Source organism: Leptonychotes weddellii, chromosome 7, assembly GCF_054177405.1.
Source record: "Leptonychotes weddellii isolate Sample4059 chromosome 7, ASM5417740v2, whole genome shotgun sequence".
Classification (NCBI taxonomy): Eukaryota; Metazoa; Chordata; class Mammalia; order Carnivora; family Phocidae; genus Leptonychotes; species Leptonychotes weddellii.
Window position 1 is genome coordinate 73,101,608 of NC_138375.1, and position 24,265 is coordinate 73,125,872.

At 39.1% G+C, this 24,265-nt stretch overlaps 1 protein-coding gene across 9 annotated transcripts in view; it reads right to left on the reverse strand.

The window, feature by feature from the left end:
* Positions 1 to 542: 542 nt before the first annotated feature.
* CAST (calpastatin) overlaps positions 543 to 24,265 on the reverse strand; it is a 52,008-nt gene continuing 28,285 nt past the window's right edge. For 6 of the 9 annotated variants that reach the window (XM_081826521.1, XM_031028090.2, XM_031028095.2 and 3 more), the window contains 12 exons: positions 22,010 to 22,111; positions 21,437 to 21,520; positions 20,163 to 20,213; positions 19,921 to 19,992; positions 16,155 to 16,253; positions 14,399 to 14,506; positions 13,035 to 13,127; positions 11,744 to 11,788; positions 11,245 to 11,337; positions 9,693 to 9,764; positions 2,100 to 2,165; positions 543 to 1,142 (listed from right to left, as the gene is read on the reverse strand). In XM_081826521.1, the coding sequence (XP_081682647.1) occupies positions 2,115 to 2,165; positions 9,693 to 9,764; positions 11,245 to 11,337; positions 11,744 to 11,788; positions 13,035 to 13,127; positions 14,399 to 14,506; positions 16,155 to 16,253; positions 19,921 to 19,992; positions 20,163 to 20,213; positions 21,437 to 21,520; positions 22,010 to 22,111 (870 nt within the window). In that variant the 3' untranslated portion in view covers positions 543 to 1,142; positions 2,100 to 2,114. The remainder of the gene's footprint in view (positions 1,143 to 2,099; positions 2,166 to 9,692; positions 9,765 to 11,244; positions 11,338 to 11,743; positions 11,789 to 13,034; positions 13,128 to 14,398; positions 14,507 to 16,154; positions 16,254 to 19,920; positions 19,993 to 20,162; positions 20,214 to 21,436; positions 21,521 to 22,009; positions 22,112 to 24,265) is intronic. The other 3 variants (XM_031028092.2, XM_031028097.2, XM_031028091.2) reach the window with 1 other exon arrangement.

Genomic DNA, 24,265 nt, shown 5'->3' on the forward strand with positions numbered 1-24,265 from the left:
GATTATCTTTTCCTGCATTCAGTACCAAGAAATAAGGATGAAATTAAGTATTTATCAGACTCCCCTCAAGGATATCAGTGCTATGTTCATAAACAATGCATTCCAAAAGATCTGAGAAAGCATTCAAAGTCGTAGGATCTCAGAATCTAGTTCTTGAATTGCTGTGGGGGTAAACAGGTTTTTAAATTCTGGATGGCTTTTTTATTTTTCTTTCAAGTCGAAGTTTTTGTATTTGGTAAACCCAGCTTCCCTGAAGCCAGACGGGATACAGTGCACGGACTAACAAACAGGGCAATGGCTCTAAGCGAGTGATCGGCTGTTCCGGTTACACGTATCAGAAATGGAAAGCATAGCTTAACACAGTAACCCAAGTGCGTTCAAGGCCTGTGCATATTCTAAGGATTAGATTTTACTATTCTTGGAACTTGTTATGTGGTGACACAGAATGCATTCTGCTCTTCTGACTTGATTCAAGTCTCAGTATCTTTTGTGCTGGCTCTAAGGTGCAGAAGTCCTAACCACTGGCAAAAAAGAGTCCTGGGTGCAGCGTGTCCTGGTCTGTCCAGGCCATCTATTAGTTTATTAGCAGCCCAAGAGGAGATAATGTGCCCAATGTACAATATTTTAGGTTTGACTTATAAACATTAACCCAAAGAAATCTCAAGTACAGTTCCAAAGCCCAAGAGGAAATGGATCATGAGAAATGAGGACATTCAACATGTTCAAAGCATTGTTTTCCAAATGCTAACCACAACAAAAGAATTAAGTGCTAACTGAAAATACGAATGAGATTTACAGGCACTGTGTGTAGAATGTGCAAAAGTTTGCAAAGGTTTTTTCTTTTTTCATGTGTTGCTTTAAGAAACTATCAAATATATCTCATAGAAATATAAAGTTCCTGTCTCTCCCAACTGAAGGCATTTTTTAAAAATTCAAAGTTTATCAACACTCAGTACAATAACACAGATGAACCACACAAATTCATTTTCTTTCTGGGGAAAGAATAACCAATGTTTAGGATGTCAAGATTCGACAAGTAACACTGTCTAGAAGCCACCCAGAAAAATTTGCTGTTGTTCAAAGTCACTCAAAAGTCCTTCAAAAGTCACCATCCACCTGCTGAAGATTTTATAGGCAGATACCTTGAAAAATACAAAGGAAAAAAAAAATTCAGTAAACCGTTTGATACATAATTTTCTTGATACAGGCAGAGTAAATTTAACATTTAGTAAAAGCACTGTCTGACAGCAACAAGGAATTTCCTATAAGTAAACATGAGCATGTTCTTAGAAAATTCTAGAATTTAGAAAATAGAAAACTTGTAATTTGGGTGAAAATCTTTGGAATAGTTCTAATAAGGACACCTCCCCCTTGTTAAAGGAAATAAAAGACCATGGTGACAAAGACTAACCCAATCTAACCTACATTTTAATTTTCTTTAGGCTTTGGTCAGCCAGTGGTCATAAGGTTTGATGGCTTAGAATAAGACCTATTCTTCGATAAGAGGAATTACATAGTAAGAATTATAAGGGCCCTCAACATATATCTCAGAGATTCCCTCATCCAAATGAGTTAGTCAGTCACTATCAAGTACAATTAAACAAAGCACTTGACTTGGACCACTTTTGTTGATCTTACTTTTGCAGTCTTTTCTTTTGCCTTTGTTCCAAAAAACCCTGTAATTTCCACTAGAACCATAGGGGTACTTCTGTCCAGCCTACCATGTTGGTCTTTCAGTAACATCAGCATCATGACATTTCTCTGTAAGATGTCACAGGCTATCTGGGCTTTGTCACAGTAACCTGCAGTCACAAGCATTTGGGTGTCAAAGACTTGGCTAGACTTAGGTGGTCATTTTCTTTAGGAGTCTGGCCTGATATTTTAAAGAGCTCTTAATTATAAGATTACTATTTTTAAACATTCCAGTAGCAGATGATTCCATTTATTGCTTTTCAGCAAATTAACCTCGACGGTGCAATGTACATTTCATGCCAATAGTATAAAGAGAGCATAGGTAAGAAGTGGACTGTTTCCCTCGCCTATAACACAGGTCTGTGGAAGGTACAGTAGTCTTCATTCACAACAAACACCCAACTTACCAAATAGTGTGAACTTTAACTTGTATTTTTTCCATCAGCTTTTAGCTTGGAAGTTTCCTCTTTTGCCTAAAAGGGAAAGCAGAACTATCACTGATCTCCTTTTTTCCTGGATTAAGTATCAAAAAGCAGATCTATCAGAAGATGCTTAAGAGGAGATGGGCTTTTCAGAATTAAAGGGTCAAAAGATGACAGGTCAGTGGAGGAAAATAAGATGGGCCTAAGGATTTCCTTTTCATTTAGTCCAAACTATGAATTGTTCTCCTTCAAGTTTGTAAACTAAAAATAACCTTAAGTGATTTAAAGTATTTTACTCTAATTTTTTTTTTTTTTCAAGGCTAGGGTAATTGAAGAAAAAACACAGGTGTTCTTAGATTCTATTCATTCGTTCTATAGTGATGAATTCACTCTTAGGGGCATTGGTGGGCAGCTAATCCGCTGAGAATGTAATCTCTTAGAGATAAATGCATGAGCAACTAATTATCAAATCTGGTTTCCTATATCCTTTATGGGTTTCACTCCTTTTTTGAGGTATAAAATTGACATATAACATTAGTTTCAAGTGCACAACAATATTCGGTATTTGGTATATATTGCAAAATGATGAACACAGTAAGTCTAGTTAAAATTTTTTCCCCTTGTGATGAGAACATTTAAGATCTCTGTTAGCAACTTTCAAATATGCAAATACAGCATTATGAACTATAGTCACTAGGTTGTACTATTATTTCCCATGACTTTTTTCTTTTTTTTTTTAATAACTGGAAGTTTGTATCTTCTGACCTTCACCCTTCTCACCCACCCCACACCCCTCTCTCCTCTGGCAACCACCAGCTGATGAGCTTACTTTTGTTTTTAGATTCCCCACGTAAGTGAGATCATGTGGTATTTATCTTTCTCTGAATGACTTACTTCACTTACCATGATGCTCTCAAGGTCCATTCATGTTATCACAAATGGCAAGATTTCCTTCTTTTTTATGGCTGAAGAGTATCCTATTGTATATATACACATCTACTTGATCCATACAGCCATTGATGGACACTTCGATTGTATCCATTTCTAGGCTCTTGTAATTAAGGCTGCCATGAATATAGGGGTGCATATATTTTCCTAAGTTTTCTTTTTCTTAGGATAAATACCCAAAGGAAGAACTGCTGGATCATAGGCTATTTCTATTTGTAATTTTTTGAAAAACCTCTGTCCTGCTTTCCTTAGTGACTGCACCAATTTACATTCCCACCAAGAGTGTGTGAGGTTCCCTTTTCTCCACATCCTCTCCAACACTTACTTCTTTTTGATGATAGGTACTCTAACAGCTGTGAGATGATACCTCATTGTGGTTTTGATTTGCATTTCCTTGATGATTAATGGTGATGAGCACATATTCATGGGCCTGTGGGCCATCTGTATGTCTTTGGAAAAATATTCTATTTGCCCATTTTTTTTGATCATGTTGCTTGCTTTTTGCTACTGAATTTTTTTTTATACATTTTGAATATTAAGCCCTTATCAGATGTAGGATTTGCAAATATTTTTTCCCATTGGGTCTGTCGTTTTTTCATTTTGTTGGTGGTTTTCTTTGCTGTGTAGCTTTTAGTTTGATCTAGTCCCTTTTGTTAATTTTTGCTTTTGTTGACTTTGCTTTTGGTATCAAATCCATGAAATCCCTCCTAAGACTTATGTTAAGGAGCTTACCACCTATGTTTTCTTCTAGAAGTGTTCTGGTTTCAGGTCTTGAATTCAAGTCTTTAATAACATTTTATTTTTATGTATGGTTTAAGATGGGGGTCCAGCTTTCCCAATACTACTGAAAAGACTTTCCTTTTCCCCACTGTATATTCTCGACTCTTTTTGTTGTAAAATGACCATATATGTGTGGCCTTATTTCTGGGCTCTCTACTCTGTTCAGTTGATCTATGTGTGTGTTTTCATGCCAATACCATTACTGTTTTGGTTAACTATAGTTTTGTAAGATAGTTTAAAATTGAGAGTGTGATGCCTCTGGCTTAGTTATTCTCAAGACTGTTTTGGCTATTCAGGGTCTTTTGTAGTTTTATACAAATTTTAAGATTTTTAAAATATTTGTGAAAAAATGCCATTGCAATATTGATGGGGACTGAACTGAATCTGTATATTGTTTTGGGTAGTATGGACATTTTAACAATATTACATCTTCCAATCCCTTAAGTACAGAATCTTTACATTTAGTTGTGCCTTCTTCAATTTCTTTCATCAATGTCTTCTAGTTCTCAGTGGATAGTTCTTTGAGCTCCCTGGTTAAATTTATTTCTAGGTATTTTATTTTTTGATATAACTGTAAATGGGAGTTTCCTTAATTTTATTGTTATTAACATATAGAACTGCAACATATTATTGTTATCGATTTTCGTATGCTGCAGCCTGACTAAATTCAACAGTCTGGTGGAATTCTTGGTATCTTTTATATATAATATTCTATCATCTGAAAATAGTGACAGTTTTACTTCTTGCTTTCCAATTTGGATGCCTTTTATTTCTTTTTCTTGCCTAAGTGCTTTGAACAGGACTTTTAATAGAATGTTGAGTAAAAGTGGTGAGTGGGCATTTTTGTCTTCCTAATTTTAAAAGAAAGTTTTCAGCTTTTCACCATTAAGTATGATGCTAGCTTTGGGTCTGTCATATATGGCTTTTGTTATGTTGAGGTATGTCTCTATATATACCAACTTTGTTATCATAAGTGAAAGTTGAAATTTATCCAATGCTTTTTCTGCTTCTGTTGAAATGAGAGGATTTTTATCCTTCATTTTATTAATGTGGTATATATTACATTGAATGATTCAGGGGTGTTGAACCAGCCTTGCATCCCTGGAATAAATCCCACTTGATAATGGTATATGATCCATTTGATAATATTTTGAGGATATTTTTAAAATCTATGTTCATCAGGAATATTGGCTTGTGATTTTATGTCCTGCTGTGCGTTGGTTATCAGAGTAATGCTTGTCCTATAACATCATTTTGGAAGTGTTCTTTCCTTCTCTATTTTTTGGAAGAGTTTGAGAAGGATTGGTATTAATTATTCTTTGAATATTTGGTAGAATTCTCTAGTGAAGCTGTCTTGCCCTGAATGTTTGGGAGGCTTCTGATTACTGCTTTAATCTCCTTAGTCTGAACTGGTCAGTAATTACTATTTCATCCTGATTTCAGTCTCAGTAGGATGTAGGTTTCTCTCTTCTAAACAGTTCATTATGTTGGCATGTAACTGGTCATTATGCAGTCATTGCCATTTTAATTGTTTTTTGGCTGTTTTGTAGATCCTCTTTTCCTTTTCTCTATTCCTTTGTGATTTGATGACTTTCTGTATTAGTAAGCTTATATTCCTATTTTTTGTGCATTTACTATTGATTTTTGCTTTGTAGTTACTATGAAGTTTATGTATGACAACGTAAAAGTCTATTTACAGTTGATAACAAGTTTGCACTCTAAAGTTGTATATTTTTACTCCTCCCATCCTTTGTTTTTTGACATGCATTTTACATATTTTTATCTTGTGTATCCCTTAGTGGATTATTAGAGTCAGTTTTTACTACTTTTGTCTTTTAACCTTCATACTGGCTTTGTACATGATTGATTTACACCTTCACATTACTCTAAATTTTACTGTATATTTACCTTTGCACTGAGATTTGTTCTTCCATAAGTTTTCCTGATACTAATGAGCACCCTTTATTTTCAGCTTCAAGAAGTCCCTTTAACATGGCTTGTAAGGCTAGCTTAGTGCTGATGAACTCTTTTGGCTTTTCCTTATCTGGAAAACTTTTGCTCTCTATTCTGAATGACAACTTTGCTAGGTAGAAGATTCTTAGTTGAAAGTTTGTTGTTGTTGTTTTTGTTTTTTTAATTTCAGCACTTCGTGAATAGATCCTGCCACTAGCTCTGGCCTGCAAAGTTTCTGCCAACAGTCTGCTGATAGAGACCGTTGATTTTCTTTTGCTGTGTTGAAGATCCTCTCGATTTTAACTTGTGATTTTTCAGTTATAATGTTACTTGGTGTGGGTGTCTTTAAATTCATCTTCTTGGGGGATCCTATGGTCATCCTGGATCTGGATGTCTGTTTCCTTCTGCAGGTTAGGGAAGGGCTCGGCCATTATCTCTTCTCCTTTATCTCTTCTCCTTCTGGGACCCCGATAATGTTAATGTTCATCTACTTGATGTTGTCCTGTAAGTCCCTTAACCTATCTTTACTTTTTCTCCCCCCATTCTTTTTTCTTTTTATTGCTCTGAGTGGGTGAGTTCTGCTATGTCTTTATGTTCACTAATCCTTTCTTATGCTTCATAGACTGTTCAATTTTTCAGTTCAGTTACTGTATTCTTCAACACTGTGACTTCTGTTTGGTACTTTGTCAATATTCCCATCTCTTGTTGAAGTTCTCACTGTGTTCATTCATTCCTCTCCCAAATTGGGTGAGCAGCTTTTTTTTTTTTTTAAATATTTGTTTATTTGAGAGTGTGTGTGTGTGGCAGGGAGGAGGCAAAGGGAGAATCCCAAGCAGACTCCCTACTGAGCACGGAGCCCAATATGGAGCTTGATCTCATGACCTGAGCTGAAATCAAGAATTGGACGCTTAACTGACTGAGCCACCCAGATGCCCCTGGTGAGCATCTTTTTAACTATTATGTTGACCTCTTCATCAGGTAAATAGCTTAGGTCCATTCTATTTTGTTTTTTGTTTGAGTTCCCCCCGAGATTTGCTCTTGTTCTTTGATTTGGAGCCTATTCATCCACTGCTTCATGTTCCTTGACTCTGTGTTGGTTTCTATACCTTAAATCAAACAGACACTCTGGTAGTCCTAAAGGAGTGTCCTGATGCAGGAGATGAAACTTATTGTTCAACCCTGCCCGAGCTCTTGGTTGGCTCTCAAACCCTTGTGATAGGCTGCTTAGACAATTTTATTTTTAGTGGGCCTTAGTGTTTGAGAGGGTGCCATGTTCTGTCAGGGTCCCAAAGGGGAGGATCTCTTGTCAGCATCCAGATTGAAGCTGACTGGAAGCCAGTGCCTTACATGGCATCAGTTAAAGAATGCATATATATACAGTCCAGTGAGACCACAATCTAAAAGTCCTGCTGGCTTGCCAGAGCCCAGTGATCTGGGGGGTCCCTTAGATGGCAGTCACAAAAACTAGATTTCCAGATGATACATTAACTGCCTTCCAGGAGATACTGATGACTGAAGTGAGGCAGGGGGAGATAGAAAGATGGTGTCCACCAGCCTCTGTCTTGCAAAGTATTTAAACAGTCCCCTAGACAAGTGTTAAATAAGATGCCTGACCCTGAGGCCAATGTGTAAGATGAGCCATTACACTTTCACAGAAAGTTTGGGTGCTTTTCAGTTGGCTGCCTCCATGCTGGACTCTGGAGCAGGTGAGTCTGTGCTCTCAAGCCCTTTAAGAAAATTTCTCAGGTCACTAAAGCCTTGTGGGGCTTGTGGATACAAGCCCCACTGGATTTCAGAGCTATATATTTGTGGGCTTCTCTCTCAAATGCAGGTCTTAAAAGCTGGGGTGTCTAATGAGGGGTTCAAATCCTTTGCTCCTCAGGAAGAAGCTGTGGGTTTTGAGTTCCCTTTTGATTACGGGTCATGTGACTAGGGTTGGGTTTCTGGTAAGATTGTGTTCCTGTCTCCTATCTGCTTCCATTTGGGCTGCTCTCATTTTCTAGATAAGTAGGAGTCACTCAGCTAGTTTTGGGCTTTTTTTCACAGGACATTGTTGGATATGCAAAAGGTAGGTCACCATTTTGCTTCCTAGAGTTTTGATGCAGCTGGCATATAAAGCTATACCTTCAGTTTCTCATTGTAGTCAGGGGATCATAGTAATAACCCTTTAAATTCTATGTTCTTGGAATAGGAAAGGATCTAGAAGTTGTCTCATCTAATTTGCATTCCTGCCCTGAGCACACTTTGAGTAATTTTAATAGGCATCTCCCAACAGTTTCACTTCATTAATGCCCAGCTCTAAGAAATCAGACCCTGTAACTTTTTTTTTTTTTTTTTAAGTAATCTCTACACCCAGCATGGGGCTTGAGCTCACAACCCGGAGATCGAGTTACAGCTCTACTGACTGAGGCAGCCAGGTGCCCTTGGACCCTGTAACTTCTACTCATGGGTCTTAGTACATCATTTTTCACAGTGCTCTAGAAAGTAGAACTAATAGTCTTCCCTTCCAGGTGGCATCTAATGAATATTCTGGATCAGAGAAACCCTAGATCTTAATTCTGTATACTACTTCCATGTCCTAAAATTTATACCAACCACATTTCTTGGCATTATCCCCCCTACTGCCGCCACCACCATTTAAATGTCTGAATTTGCTACGGTTTTTACAGTGCATAATATCTCATAATCAAATTGCTGACTTTTTTCCTTAATGGTATATAATGTTTTTTTTTTTATAACTAGTGGTTTACATTTAATGAAACACAGTATATGAATCTGATTTGTCAATGTGTTATACACAAATGGGAATGTGCAGTAGGCAATTTCAAGTAGTGCTGTGGGTCTTTGGAGGGTGGGGAGGGATAAAAAATTCACCCTGCTAAGTATTTGCCAAAGGCTCAATCTACCACAGTATCGACTCTTAATGCCCCAAAGCCTACTACTGAGAGATCAAGTAAACTCAGGATTGATAAGGACCAATGAACTAGCAACCAGTAAGTCATCACTGGTCATGGGCAGGGCTCAAGCAGAGGAAGCAGGAGTCCTAGATGTCTGAGGGAGGTCAAAGTATGGAAGGAATTGGGCTGTAGGCTTATACCTGGAGAATTGCTTTTAAAGTGGTGAAAGAACTGGAATTGTTTCTAATGCAAGGACAAAGAATCAAGATGAACAGACTGGAGAGAGTGGATTATTGACCCCTCAGAGAGAAGGGCCACATCAGGGCAAGCAAGGGAGAGGGTTGTCAGTGGGGAGGGGACCTTTGGGATTTTGTGCAGGGTGGCCTCAACTTTCTCTTTGAAGTTGAAGGCAAAGCTAGCTGCACACAGTGGGGGGATATAGCTGGAAGAGTGTCTGAAGAAAGTGGGATTGGGAGAGGGCCTACATTGATTATGGGCTAGCACAGACAGCTCGGTGGGCACTGCAAACCATAAAATTAGAGTGGGCTCATCCATAGTTTGTGAGACAGAGGGGGGAAGTGCAAGAAATTTGAATTGTGTTAAGAATGATCATTTAGAGGGCGCCTGGGTGGCTCAGTTGGTTAAGCGACTGCCTTCGGCTCAGGTCATGATCCTGGAGTCCCGGGATCGAGACCCGCATCGGGCTCCCTGCTCGGCAGGGAGTCTGCTTCTCCCTCTGACCCTCCCCCCTCTCATGTGCTCTCTCTCTCATTCTCTCTCTCTCAAATAAATAAAAAATCTTTAAAAAAAAAAAAAAAAAGAATGATCATTTAGATTTCTAAAGTCCCACATACTTTTCTAAGTCTCTAAAACTTCAATTTCTTAAGCAAGATGCACTCTGGGATATTCTGAATAGATTCCAGTTAGAAACTAAATGGTTAAAAGGATAAATGCTACTCCATGTAATTGCTACTTTGTAGTAATATTTAGGGCTGTTTACCTTGGCGGACTCCTTTGCTTTACCTCCATTCTTGGCTGCTTTGGTGCTGGGAGCAGTTCTCTTGACTTTGTCCTAAAGCAAAGGAAACATAATGAGGCTACTGTTATCATCAGCCCATCGAGTATAATCAAATAATGGAAAACTTAGAAGTGGTTAAGGTAGAAAGTAAAAAGGATTAAAAATAGAGGAAAATGTGGGTCACCTGATGTTCTGCCAATTTCCATGAGGAATTTTGCTCATCAAAACTGTTTCTATCGATACGTTTTTATGTGCCAACAAAGCAAGAATGGGATACTCATTTTCAGTGTTATGGAAAACAAATTTAACAATAGAAATCATCACAGAGAGCTGGAGGCAAGTCTCATACAAAGTCCTGTTCACCAAAAAGGCATTATGTATCCAGGAGCGAGAAAAAGGATGCTGAGGTAGTCTAGAAATTAAATCACCCAACAAGGGGAGGACTGACTATTCAGTGATTGGGAGAGGTGTTTAATAAGAGCAAAACAACAGCAAACAGATCTGCAGTATTATTCTGAAAATGACAATCAAGGTCACTCAATTCACTTTTCTATATGATTTATATAAGGGTATGGCTATAGGTTAAAGGCCACATACTTGTTGTACCACCTATTTTTTTCATTCACCTTTAATCACATGTTTTGAGCACCTGCTATGTCCCAGGAATTCTGCTAATGCTGAGCACAGCTGAAGCATAAAGTGCACAGCTCACTGGTATAATACACAGGCCGAGCGTAGCCCAGAGTTCGGGCCTGGGCCTCGGGCGGGAATCAGCCAGCTGGGCACGGGCAGAAAGGAGAGGAAACCCCAGGGGGCAACAGCCATGAGAAGGCACCGTGCAGGTGGGGACTGCTCTCATTTTATTTATTTATTTATTTATTTATTTTTAAAAGATTTTATTTATTTATTTAACAGAGAGAGACACAGTGAGAGAGGAACACAAGCAGGGGGAGTGGAGGGGGGAGAGGTAGGCTTCCCGCCGAGCGGGGAGCCCGATGCGGGGCTCGATTCCAGGACCCTGGGATCATGACCTGAGCCGAAGGGAGACGGTTAACGACTGAGCCACCCAGGCACCCCTGCTCTCATTTTAAATGAGCAGAGACAAAGCATTAGTGTCCAATGCCAAGAGTGTGGCCATCAAACATGATGGCTTTGGGAGGTTATACAGCGACATGAAAAACACTTATGAAATAGTATTAAGTAATGTATTAGATATGGACTTAAACTTATGCATATTACCTGAAGTAATGGATCATATATATGTATCCTATATATATATTTAACATTTAAGTATATATAAATTATATATAACATGTAATATATAAATTATATTACATATAATGTATTGAATATATATATATATATACACACACAACTATGTAAAACATATACTTATGGAAAAAGATAAATATGGCCAATAATGTTGGGTAGTATAATTATGGATTTTTTCAAGTTCTCTATGGCATCATTGAATTCATTCTGCAGTCTACAGCTCTATGTAGACACACAAAGTCCATATGAAGAAGTATAGCACCTCTGCTGTGTTCTCTGAGGCTCCTGTGGGTGCAGGACAGCTGTCAAAATCGCCTGACAGGGCATCGATGGGGTCTTTGTCATCTTCAGGTTTCTGAGATATTAACAGAAATAACCATCAGTGAAGGAGCACAAGGCAAAAATACTGTAAGGGACATTTTTCCACATCACTGAAAATATGGTCTTAAAAGAAAGAGGAAACCTTGCTGACATTCTTTTCCTAAATTAAAACATGAAAATCCTTACAGCTTTACTTTCTTCCCTTTTACACAAGTTTGCTTAGTATTCTGAGCCTCAATTGTTCAATCTGAAAAGCGGGTCTGTCTACATGTGCTCTTGTGAGGGCTAAAGAGAGAAATCACACACAGCCACTCATCTTCACATTGAACCAAGCACAGGGCAGCCATTTGATAAATTTCAGATTTCTAAAAAGCAAAATAAAGTTCAGCTAGAATGAAAAAAAAACTTTGTTTATGGCAACATGCTGCTATGGTATTTACCTTTGAGTCCTTGGGTTTCTTTGCAGGTGGCTTTGCTGGTTTGCCCTTAAAAACAAGGCAGGTTATTGGTTAAACATAGATCTTTGTAAAGGTTTCCTTCGGTGTAGTCGGTAATTGTAGACTCTATGGTTTAATGCCTTGCCTGAGATGCAATGGAGCAGAGATGTGCAGGAAGTGATAAACCTCAAGAGTCTGGTTGTGGAAGTGAAGGAAACAATTATTTAGGAACTTCCTGCCATCATGTGTTAAAATTCGACTTAGAATATTACATAAAGTAACTTGTGTTTTTCTGTTTTATTTATAAGAGCTTATTATATGTTGGAAGGCTTTGAGGGGTTGGAATGGCATATGTTTTTCTTTTTTTCAGGATTACAAGTATAACTCAGCAGGGACTTTACCCATCTACACAGGCAAGGACATTAAATAATACCTTTCCCATGGAATAGAAGCAGGGTCAAACAGCACTATCCAAGTAGGGAGGCTTCTAGCAGGATGCAGAAATGCTATCTTCAGGAATACAGAGTGCAAGCAAGGAGAATTGATTTCTCTAAGAGACACTGAAGAAAACACTTCCAATCAGGGAGTCCTCAACCCCACCCAATGAATCAGTAGAGAATGGGAAGGCTCTAATTTAGGCTTCCTTGTTTCTCGCTCAACAGGCCCGAAAAGGGTTCTTTCTCAGCTCACTGACTTGCAAGGAGAAGCTGAAAGGAAAGGGTACAGGCCTGGCTGACCTAAGGAAAACTGGTTTCCTTTAGAGACAAACAGCCAAAGACCTGACAGAGTATATTTAGATCTAGCAAGAGGACTTGGGACGGGGAATACGGTTTTGCCTGTCTTTACTCGGAATAGTGCTGCCGGTAGTACAGAGGAATAAAGGAAGAGCCCAAGTTGCAGAGGGGCCTTATTTATTTATTTAGAATTAGTCCAGTACCAGCTCCTTTGTCTGCTTTAGGCAGGAGTACAACTACCATTATTTTTTATAGCCTTTTCTTGCAAAGAGAATGCATCTGTGCACATGCCCTGGAATCTTAAGCACCAGGGACTGACTGAACACTATTCAACTCGGTGTATACCACAGCGCCCAGGGTAGTGAACATCAAACGATACTGGCTTGAATAAATATTCATCAGAATCCTAGACTACAAGCTGCTCAGGAGAGACATTAAAAGGACTCCTTTATGTGACATTTTTATGCTACTGTGAAAAGTGCACCTCCTATTCCTTGCAAGGGAGATTCAAATTACAGCTTTGTGCTATATATCCAACCTAGACATCTGCCTTCACTTACCTCCTCATCATTATCCAAGAGGTGTCTATATTCAGGGGGGATGGTGTCATCTCTTTCTCCCAGCTTGTCTCTGTGTTCGGCTTTAGCTCTTTCCTGTAAACATGGAACAGATAGAATATCTGCTCCTTCACTTAGTACTTTCTAAAACGCAGCAGTCAGCATTTATTCTACTCCCCCGAGATAAACAGTCTCTTTATTTTCTAAGTAACAACAAAACGGGTAACTTCAACAGACGACTCGATGAAAAAAAGTGAATCTAGGTGCTTCTACACATCAATCCACACGTGTGGATTTCTACCTGTATTTTAAGATAAATGATGAAATACTTATCCTTAGAAATCATGGAAAGAGAAAAACCAAGTGTATAAACTATCTTTTGTCTTTATGTGAGTGTCACTTTTTAAATAAGGTAAGTCACTGTACTTTGATTTTGAGAGAGGAACTATTTACAACCTTGATGTTTCAGAGCAACGCTGAAGGACCAGCCCGCACAGCCAACCTGAATGAGTGTGCTGACTGCTTCAGTTGTGGGGGAGGAAGCACCTGCTGCTGGGGAAGCGGCGGCTTCACCTCCCTGCGTCCTCACCTCATGGGGGCACATCTATCACAGACATTCACTCCCCACCCCATCCCCCTCGGGGGGGATTAAGGGGGAACAGGCTTCATTTTCCTGCATCATTATTTCATTTTTCAAATACAGGTCAAGTTCACATCAATGGTCCTATAACAGTGGGAGAGTGAAGACCTAAGGATCCTTTGAAATGCCCTGGGACATGGATCTGGCTGGTCACTTCCAAGCTAAACGGATCATGTAGCATGAATAAGCACTTACTGATGTTCTAGAAGGTGTGTAGAGCTAACAGTGTTTGCCTTACAGACACGCTTCTGCTCAGTGCTGACTCCTGGCCCAATGCTGCATTTAGGGGTTTGCATGCAGAGTTATGACGGCTCAGGAGTCTCCTAGGGAAATCTGACAAATAGGGGACCTCTGCCCCTACATGCACAGAATATGTCACCCTAAAAAAATGCTCATATCTGTGGGTCATATATATGAGAGATGCTGACTGCCAGATAAAACCAAGAAAAGTTAATGTGGGAAAAGAATGAAAGTAAAGCAGAGCTGTACTTTTCCATCATAACTAAGTCTGGTCTCACAAATAGGACATCCGCCTGAGCGTGTGCCCTAGCATAGTCCTTACTGAGGCAAAAAATTCAACAGACTATAGAGAAGGAAAAAATGAGACTTAAGTTACCCAACTGTTCACTAAAACTCCAAAGTCAGAAGTGGATTTTTTTTCCTTTTATGTGCATGGTAGGATACTCTGCTATGAAAACCTTAGATTTAACTTATGTATTTTTTTTACCTTGACCTTATCCTCTATTGGTTTGTTGTCATCTGGATCAGGCTGCCTTTGTCCTAGACTGTCAGAAAGTTGATCCAACGCATCGTCCAGTTCTTTGTTGTCACTCTGCTAAAAAGTCAATCTGAATTAGTCACTGGTTAGCCAAATCAGGTCCTCTTGGAATGTGGCCCTGACACGGCCACTAAGACTTCCATAAACTCATGAGATTTTCACCTGGGAGGTGGGCAGGCCCTTGGGTGGCGCTCCTTCCCCTAATCTTTCGCGGTCCACACTTCCGTTGGCCTGTCTACCCCACCCTACCCCCTGATGCCTCTCTCTCCTAAAAAAGAAAACAAGAGGCTCCAAAAATAAGGGGGTTCCTGGCCTGCTTTGTTGGAAAATGCGCCTTCCTAGGCATTCAGTGCGTGCAACACTCCTGGTGACAGTCTGAGGGCTCAGGAAAGAAAACACATGAATTATGGTAGCTTATTTTCTGATTCCCACATTTACTCATTTAAGTAAAGATTTACAAGGAGTCTGAGTGATGGCTTCATACAAAATATTAACTGAAACTAGACTTTATGATGGGAAACGGGATGGGAAAGGTGTCATCCTAAAACATACCTGTGAAAGGCATACAGGCTTTGGATTGCAGATGTTCACCACCCCCCTCAGCCAGGGCAGAGCCCTCACGTGAGTCGTAAGGACTGAAGGGTAAACAGCAGCCTGGCTCATTTATGATTCTTCCTTTCTGTGCACGGGCACTTTCATCACTGTGGGGACACACACACCCCCCCCCCACACACACACCCATACCCACCCATTTTACTGGTTATAAGAGCTTCACTGGAGCCCAGGATTAGAGCTGTTAATGGTGGAGCTACCCACGGCTGAGTCTGGGCTTTGTCATTTGGGCCCCTGGATATTTTCAGATAATCCTGAGGCTGACCGAACAGGATGAAAATTCATTCAGAATCTCAGACTACAGCACTAAGCAGCAAGCTTTGATGCTACATCAAAAGGAAAGGAAGCATAGCTGACTTCACTAAAGCTTCTTCATCTTCATCTAGCAAACGAGGTACTAGTTCTCATCCAAAGGAGATGGGGATCTGGTTTAGGGCAATCTCTTTGATGTGGTGTGGTCTCCTCGCCTCGATAATGTCTAGTTTGGTACTGCACAGAAAATTAATCAAGGAAGTCTGGAAAAGCTTTGGTCCCACAGAACTGCCTCAGAACATGTAAATAATTAAAACAGTATTGATGCTGAGGTTTTTGTATTGCTACCATGAAAATGACAAAGTTCTCCTGGTATGAATGGGAGGAAAACTGCTCTAACATGACATATTTGAGTTTTTGGGAGAAGGAGCTCAAACACCGAGCAATTCCATAAAATAAACGAGGTTCAATAATGCGGAGTATTTATAGCATGTGTCAGGAAAAATATAAAGGAGGAGAAAATAATCAAGAAAGCTAAAGAATTCGTCAAATCTAATAATTCGAATATATACACGATGCACACTCCTGCTCTTTCAATTCTAATAAAGCAACAGTAATATTAAGCTCCTGGACTATGTGTAAAATACTTCATAAACACTGTTTCATTTAATTAATTCAGATATTCTGCCACCTCCCAAAATCGCCAGTCTTCTCTCTTCTAAAACAGAAGGGGCTTTAATCTTCCTAACGATTTTATGTATTTTCATTTACTCTAAGGCAAGGGGCCTATTTTCTTTCTTCTTGTTGTTACTGTAAAACCTATTTCTAAGATGCTGCTTACCACAGTGTCAGGGGGTGGGCCGGCGGCGTGCGTGGTGGGAGCTGGGGTTTGGGAGACCACTTCAGAGATGACAGCAGGAAGGTTAGCGTCTTCAAATTTCTTTTGTAAAAAAAAAAAAAAAATATATATATATATATATATATATACACACACACAAATATATACACAATATATTACACTTCATATACATGTCAGTAATATATACAAAACTATGCCTGCAATGCCATCACATAAATACATCTTTTTAAAGATTTTATTTATCAGAGGAGAGAGAGAGCACAAGCAGGGGGAATGGGAGAGGGAGAAGCAGGCTCCCCGCTGAGCAGGGAGCCCGATGCGGGGCTCGATCCCAGGACCCTGGGATCATGACCTGAGCCAAAGGCAGATGCTTAACAACTGAGCCACCCAGGCATCCCTAAATACATTTTTTTTTTTTTTTTAAAGATTTTAAGGAATCTTTACACCCAACATGGGGCCTGAACTCACAAACCAAGATCACAAGTCACAGGCTCCACCAACTGAGCCAGCCCATAGCCCCTTAAATAAAATTTTTAATACAGCTTTATTACTATTTATTCTCTTCATCCAAATGGATGCAAAATAACACAAATTTTAAAGGCAATTTTGATTCTTCCTCCTCCATAGTTGCAGGTTACACCATCTCTTAATTCCTATTGATATTTATTATTCCAAATGTTCAATAATCTAATGAGAGTTGCAGGGTCTGTTTACACATTTTTTGGTGTACATTTAGGTTGTTTGCAGTTTTTCAGCTTTCTTCTTTATAATTAGTTGCTCTGTGTGAGTTCTAAGAGTGATTCTTTTTATGGCGCTGGCTCGATCCTGACAAACTGCCCTGACTCTCCAGAGCTGCTAGACATTCGTACTGTGGAGGGCAATGAATGAGCATGCTTGCTTTCTGTGGCCTCCCCTGCCTCAGTTAGAAATCTGTTACATATTTTTAATTCTGATACAAGGTGTATAATGATGTCCCAGTGTTGCTTTATACCTGGTATATGTTGTGTGGCTTCAGTGTTATTATTTTTTCTTAATGTTAAATAGTATATTATTCCAGAATCTTTCTGAAATAATGATTTATTCTCCTTTAAAAAATATACTAAATCTTTTATGTTCATTTCTCAGTTTTTTCCCATTGATCTATAGCTTTGCATTCTGAATCAGAATTGAATTTATCATTATCATATAAATCAATTCCTGTATTTGAAGTCATCTTTCTTAAAAATACTGAAAAATGCTTTTGAAAAATGCTTTTCAGTATTTTTTCATGTTTTTATACATTTGCTTTAGCTTTTCAAACATATTTTAGAATAATTTTATTGAGTTATATGAAGTGCTATTTTAAGTTAAAAAACTGACTTATAAAATGGCTGTAGAGATTTGTCGTGATTCTTTTAAGACACGGAGTCAAACTATCTTAGATGTTTTAATTCATGTTTTCATTTTTCTGTTCATCTACTGCTCTTTTCTTTAATGTCTGACGTCTCATACTAACTATATTTTCCAATCTGTTACTGATGTACACAGCATGCACAATGGTATGTACAAATGTGGTATCTACAACTAGGGATATCTACAAATGCACAAATGTTCCTTTTTCATACTTGTCATTTCTTTTTCATGTGTTGTTATTGATTCTTTATACACCACTAAGCAGAAATGACAATAAAATCAACTTCTTACACTTTTTTTCTAAAGGAAATGCCTCTAGCTTAATTCTGAATATTTGATTCTTGAAGTTAAATATACTCTTTAATACATTAAGGGATTACCTACTTTTTAAAGGTTTTTATTTAAAATATGAAGGCATATGAAATTTGAAATACATCTTTTATATGGACATAACTGATTGTTCCTCTCTGATACACTACTATGCTATATGGATTTCCCTGATATTAAATAAATCTTGAATTTCTGACAGTGGTAAATAATTACTTTAATAATTCTATATACTGTTTGTTAAAAATTATACATCTACAGATTTGAGTGACTTTAGTCAAAGCTTTATAATAGCTTAAGTTTGAAATTCAAAATTCAATAAACATTTGGTTAATCAGATTTCTCTTTTCCTCCATTACTGATGAAGGAAAGTATTTATGATATTGTATCTCATGAATACTTATTTGGCTACTTATCAAAGATTTTGATTTGCAAATGTCTTATACTTGATTTTTTAAAATAGTCTCTTCAGAATTTACTTCTTGATTTCAGTGGTAGTGGAATGTTTTTAACTTTCTCTTTTTATTTTTATTGTTTTCAAGCAGGGGAGCAGCAAAGGCAGAGGGAGAAGCAGGCTCCCAGCTGAGAGGGGAGCCCAACACGGGTCTGCATCCCAGGATCCTGAGATCAGAACCTGAGCAGAAGGCAGACGCTTATCCGGCTGAGCCACTCAGGCACCCCTAAATTTCTCTTTTTAAATAGAATTTCTATTTTATTGTGATCAAAGAACATGGAATGCACAGCAGGCACTCCTTTATATTTGAACATTAATTATGAGTCAGAATATGATACTTTTCCTCCAAAGTTCTTGGGACTTTCCCCCAAATAATTTTCTACTTTGAACTCGTACTATAATTGGTTATTTCTACTTTGTTCATGATAGACACTAATAAATTTTTCCCTTTGCTAGACTAATTTTCCAAGATTATAATTTTTTTAAAAAAATGGTTGGTTATTTTATCTCTAGTCATTTCACTGCTATACATTTTTTGGGTGGGTATAAATTCAGTTACATTTTCTTTGAATTTCTAAAAGAAAAACCCTAACTATTATAATAATACAAACAGTATGGGGAAGGTGATTAAGGCATGCGCCCCCACCCCCCCCAATCTGTTGTTTTGCATCACTCTAACGATATGATTCCACATTCCTGGGCATACTGCTCACTTTATATTCTCCCCTAAATCAGGACTCGGGAGCTTTTCTGTACTGTAATCTGTTTGTATGGAGGAGGAAAAGGGGAAGGTCATGGAATGGGGTGACTCGTACATACTGCCTGGGCATCATGCTTTCATAGGGGTCCAGTGAGGACCATGCAGTGGTTAGTAATCCTGTCTTTGAAGGGTTTATTGCTTCATCAAGTCCAAAAATGAGCAACTCCAAGGAATCACTATTTCTCCTAGTTGCTACTCATTTTGTTTCTCTACTGATATATTGTCTATGCCATTGTCCACATAAGAACCCTGTAAATAGACAACCCAGATCCCACAAAAAAACGATCTGGAATTATACAAGTTTGGGCACTCCAACAGACTTACAATACATTTGCATATAAATAAGCTCTAAAAATCCTATAGTAGAGCAACCTGCTTACCATTACCCAACATTTCCTGAAATTTCTAGTAACAAAATTCCCTTTGAGGAACTATCTGTTCTACATAGAGCTAAATTTCCGTAGGAGGCAATTACGGAAGATGATAAATTGTAGAAATATCAACAGGTAAAGTTATTTGAGATGTACTTTTGGGTAAATTCAGTTTTAAATTCTCTTTTCCTAAGTATACTTGATAAAGAGTATATGCTCATTGGTTCAATTAGTTACACTGTTGCAAATATCCACTGTGCTGGAACACTATTTCATGATAGGACACACATCTCATGGCCACAATGGGTTGAAGGCCTTTAATTCTGTGACTGTTTCCTCAGCTCCAAGGTCAGATTCTAAGTCACTCTAAATGTAATTTAAGTGTTTCCATTTATTTCTGCCACCCTACAAGTAAGGAAATAAAACCAGGAGTTTCAGACTTACAAGAGAGGCAGAGTTTGGGGAACCAGCGAAGTCCTTAGACAAAGCATCAAGAAGGAAGTCTTCACTCATGGGCTGTAAGAACCAAGAAATGTATCAACAAATGCCCCCTCATCTGTTTCCTCTTCAAAGGATGTCACTATTTATGGCTGATCAGCTTATTAAAAAGAAAGCCATGCCCTTCCAGAATTAACAATCAGGGCCAAGTAAGAAAGATATGCTTAGAGAAAATGGGCTTTGCTTACTGGAAGCGATTCCTTGGACACTTTTGTCAGGAGTGGTTTTCCATCTTTATCCTATTTGGGAGAGAAAAACACAGCACAGATTCATTTCACTTGATTTATCCTGGGGGATTTATCCCAAGTACAAACCCTTGTAAACTCTGTAAGGCGTCTACAGGTTATACCCAATGTTGTACATTATAAATCAGATTCATCAATTCAGGAAAAAGATTCTCTCACCAGGGAATACAGGAATATCTGCTGGGAGCACAGGGATGCACCCCTCACCTGTTTGAGGGATGGGCTTTGCCAAAGTTGCCTGAAAACTGGTTAATTTCATAGGCAAGACATTCAACTACTATGCCCTGATTCTGTGCGACACCCTGTAGTAAGCACTGAGAATATTACAGAAAGAAGGATAGACAAAATTCTTGCCTATCATCTGAGCTCATCCTTATGGCTCAGATGATGCAAGTCTGAGATGACTCTAAGTGCCACTTCTGAGAAACAGGACAAAGACATGAAAGCATTTGAAGCTGTTTAGTAAAGGAAAATTTATAAATGAATGGTAAATCCCACTTATCCACATACACACAAATAACTTGGCGCAAGCCTACAGAGATGTGTAGTTGGATATAAATATGTAAGAATATATGTACATTTAGTTGAATATGCTCTTAAGTAGCAGCATCTTTTTTTTAGTGATTTTTTTTTTATTATGTTATGTAAGTAGCAGCATCTTATGAAGATAACGGACATGTGTTCTGTCCACACGCGTGTCCCTGATCAAGTGATTGTGCTTCAACTACAAATACATAATGCAGTCTTCCCCACTGTGTCACTTGTTCTATGTGATCTGTACTTTCAAAATGAAAGAAACAGAATAATTATCCTTTTACTTAATGTCAAACAGGCTTTCTTACTTTTCCAATGTATGTCTAAGAGTTGCAAATTTTTCTTCCTAGGAAATAATTATTCCTCACTTTAGTTTTCCTAGTTACATAAAGGTTTTCTAAGTTTTTCTTTGTTTCCGGTATTGTAACAAACCATGTATTAAATGGGAAAAAATTAGGCAGCTTAGGCATTAGATTTTTTTCACTTAAGGGAGGAGTGAAAGGTCACTGAGGAATATTTTAGCTTCATACCTGGTATGCCAACAGAGTATTAGCAAACTATGTGGCATTGAAACATTAAAAACAAGCTCTTTATATTCCAGGCCTGTTTCCACGTCCCTGCTTTATGTTTATAAAATTCAGTATTAATTAAAATAAAATAGACAAACACCCCAGGCTGTTTACCTTGACCTCTTCTAGTCTATAATCAGGAGGAATGGTTTCTTCTTTTTCACCAAGTTTTTCACGATCCTCTTCTTTGGCTTTCTCCTGCATAAAGATTATACCATTTTCATGATTAATACACCTCCATAAAGTGGATGCCTAAGTGGCTCCATGTGAGGTAAGCAGCTCCACTGTTAGACCAGAACATACCTACGGCCCAGTGTGTAGAGGTCCCAGAGCAACCTCCGCTTTCTCAGCCTCCCCTACCTCCGCCACCTCCCGATGCCACCCCTATCACCTGCTGGGCTGAAGGGCGATGTTGAGGGGCTGGGAAGCGACCACTTCCCTCAGGCCTCCTGGGCAGTGCGAATGCACACGACCCGGGCGCGACGCAGAGAGTATGAGCATGCTATCTGTCCGCCGCTAGAGCGAAACACTGATGCTTACACAGGGTTAGATTATCGAACAGGTATGCTCCCTAAGAGATAAAGCCAGCTGGTCACGTGTTGTGGGGAAAAAAAAATGACTAACTTCCTTGGGGAGTGAAGACCATCAGTAACAGCTCCTTTCTAGAAGTGACTGAGCTGCTATTACCTTCACTTTATCCGCCACGGGCTTCACATCTTCTTGGTCTGCTTCTTTCTTCCCCAGGCTGCCAGCCAAGTCTTCTACCGCATCATCTGGCACCATGCCTTTCTAAAAGCACATTCGAGGATACACTAAGTAGGTGGTTAATCACTCCTTTTAAAAGAGACTGCATCAAACAATTCAGAAGGGCATATCCTTATTTCAGGTCTAGATAAGAAGTACATGTCATCATTTAATTACCAACTGAATTAGAATCTATGTTTAAGGGCGCCTGGGTGGCTCAGTTGATTAAGCGACTGCCTTCGGCTCAGGTCATGATCCTGGAGTCCCGGGATCGAGTCCCGCATCGGGCTCCCTGCTCAGCAGGGAGTCTGCTTCTCCCTCTAACCCTCCTCCCTCTCCTGCTCTCTGTCTCTCATTCTCTCTCTCTCAAATAAATAAATAAAATCTTAAAAAAAAAAAAAAAAGAATCTATGTTTAAGAAACCTACAATGTTAAAAATTGGACCAAGTTTCCTATGCTAAGTAAACATTAATTGGGTGTAACATGTGTTGACACTGAGCCACTTACATAATCTAACCCAGTGTCTTGGTTTGAAAACAAGACAATGAAAAGGGTATACCTCAGAGAAGCAGAAAACCAGGAAAGAAGGGATCTTTACGGGGATCATTCTAGAGAGGGCACAGGAAAGATGTTCAGAAAGGCCTATGAGAGGACGTTCTTCCCAGTGCTCTGTGAAATCAGCCTGGCCCCTCCCGGAGGTGGCTCAGACAGAGCCTCTGCTGAGACACAGAAGCTCGCACTCTTTACATGCCTTCTACTTGTCAAGGTGGATTCACGCTGATTCAGGTGACTGCCTGTGCCTGACTGACCCGAGTGCCACAATGGGAATGGTCTACCTGGGGTCCCACTGTTCAAAAGGGAATGTGCTCCCTCCTGATGCAGTGAGCTCCGGCCATGCTCGTCTTTAATGAAACTGGGTGAAGACAACATAAATGATATAAAGGGGCTAAAAAATCAGACTTGATCTGACTTCTTCCAAACCCCAGGTCATGATCTATCCACTGATGGTTCATAAAATCAATTCAACAGTTCATGGGCAGGTCTTTTTTTTTTTTAATGAAAGAATAGAAAATAGAATGCATCATACATAACAAGGATAACTACTATTCACTAAACTGTTATTTCTATTGTATAGATACTGAGTTGAAATATCAATGAATTTCTTATTGCTGCTTTTAGTCAAAAGTATGAAAGCTTCTGAATGAAAAAGTCTTGAAGTTTATTCCTCTAAAACTCTATGACCTCACATAGAGTACATATTTGACTACTAGAGTAAAAGTATCTTTCTGTTTATATGCCTTAACCATCGATGTAAGTAAGAAAAGTTTTTCTGCTTAGCTGCACTGCAAAAGAGATCACCAATGAGAAAACGGAGCCTGAGTGGAAGGTGATTTATCTCACCCTCTAGTGGTTGGACGCTGCATAGATTTTATTCCTAGGAGCAACAAAAATCCCTGATTTATCTAACCTGTTTGGGATTCTATCTAAAATGCAAGATGTGCAGTGACCAAAGCCTTAACCAAGCAATTGGAACTGCTAGCTTGATCTAAGACATGCGCTCACACTTGAGCTTGGTTTTCTCCTACTCTCTGCTGTAGAATCTTTGGAAACAACTACTTCCTGTTAAGCCTGCTCCCCTTGGCTTAAGAAATAAACCAACCTGAGGTAGCAAGGCTAGGACAGCACTCTCAAGGATGAAGCAAACTGGAAACAGGACTAAGGGCTGAAACTTCAATTTCTGTAGTTATTTCATGTTGTCAAATTCACAACTAGAACTCAGGTTTCTGGATTTCCTCAAGCTTTCTTTTTATACAAACGAGAACCACAAAGGGCACACATTCATCTCCTTCCTCTGTCATTTGTTTCCTTTTGCTCACTAATCCTCAAGCCCTTCTTGGGTCCTCTGACCTTTGTCATACTTCGTGGCTATTCATTCTGGCGCCCACGGCTGTCACAATTCCAGAAACGCCAACTAACTTCAGTGACGGTAATCTCAGCAACCGTGGTCACCAGAGCAGATGGAGCAGACGCCCAGAAAAGATGGTCAGAGAATGGAAAAACAGAGCGCTTTTCTGTGCACTAAACATCCAATGCTCGATGCCCTGCAGTCAGCGTCAAGCGAGAAAGGAAGGTACCCTCGAAGGCCCTGGCCAGCACCCGGGGCGCGAGAGGTGGAAGACCCATGTTTAAGTCACAGAG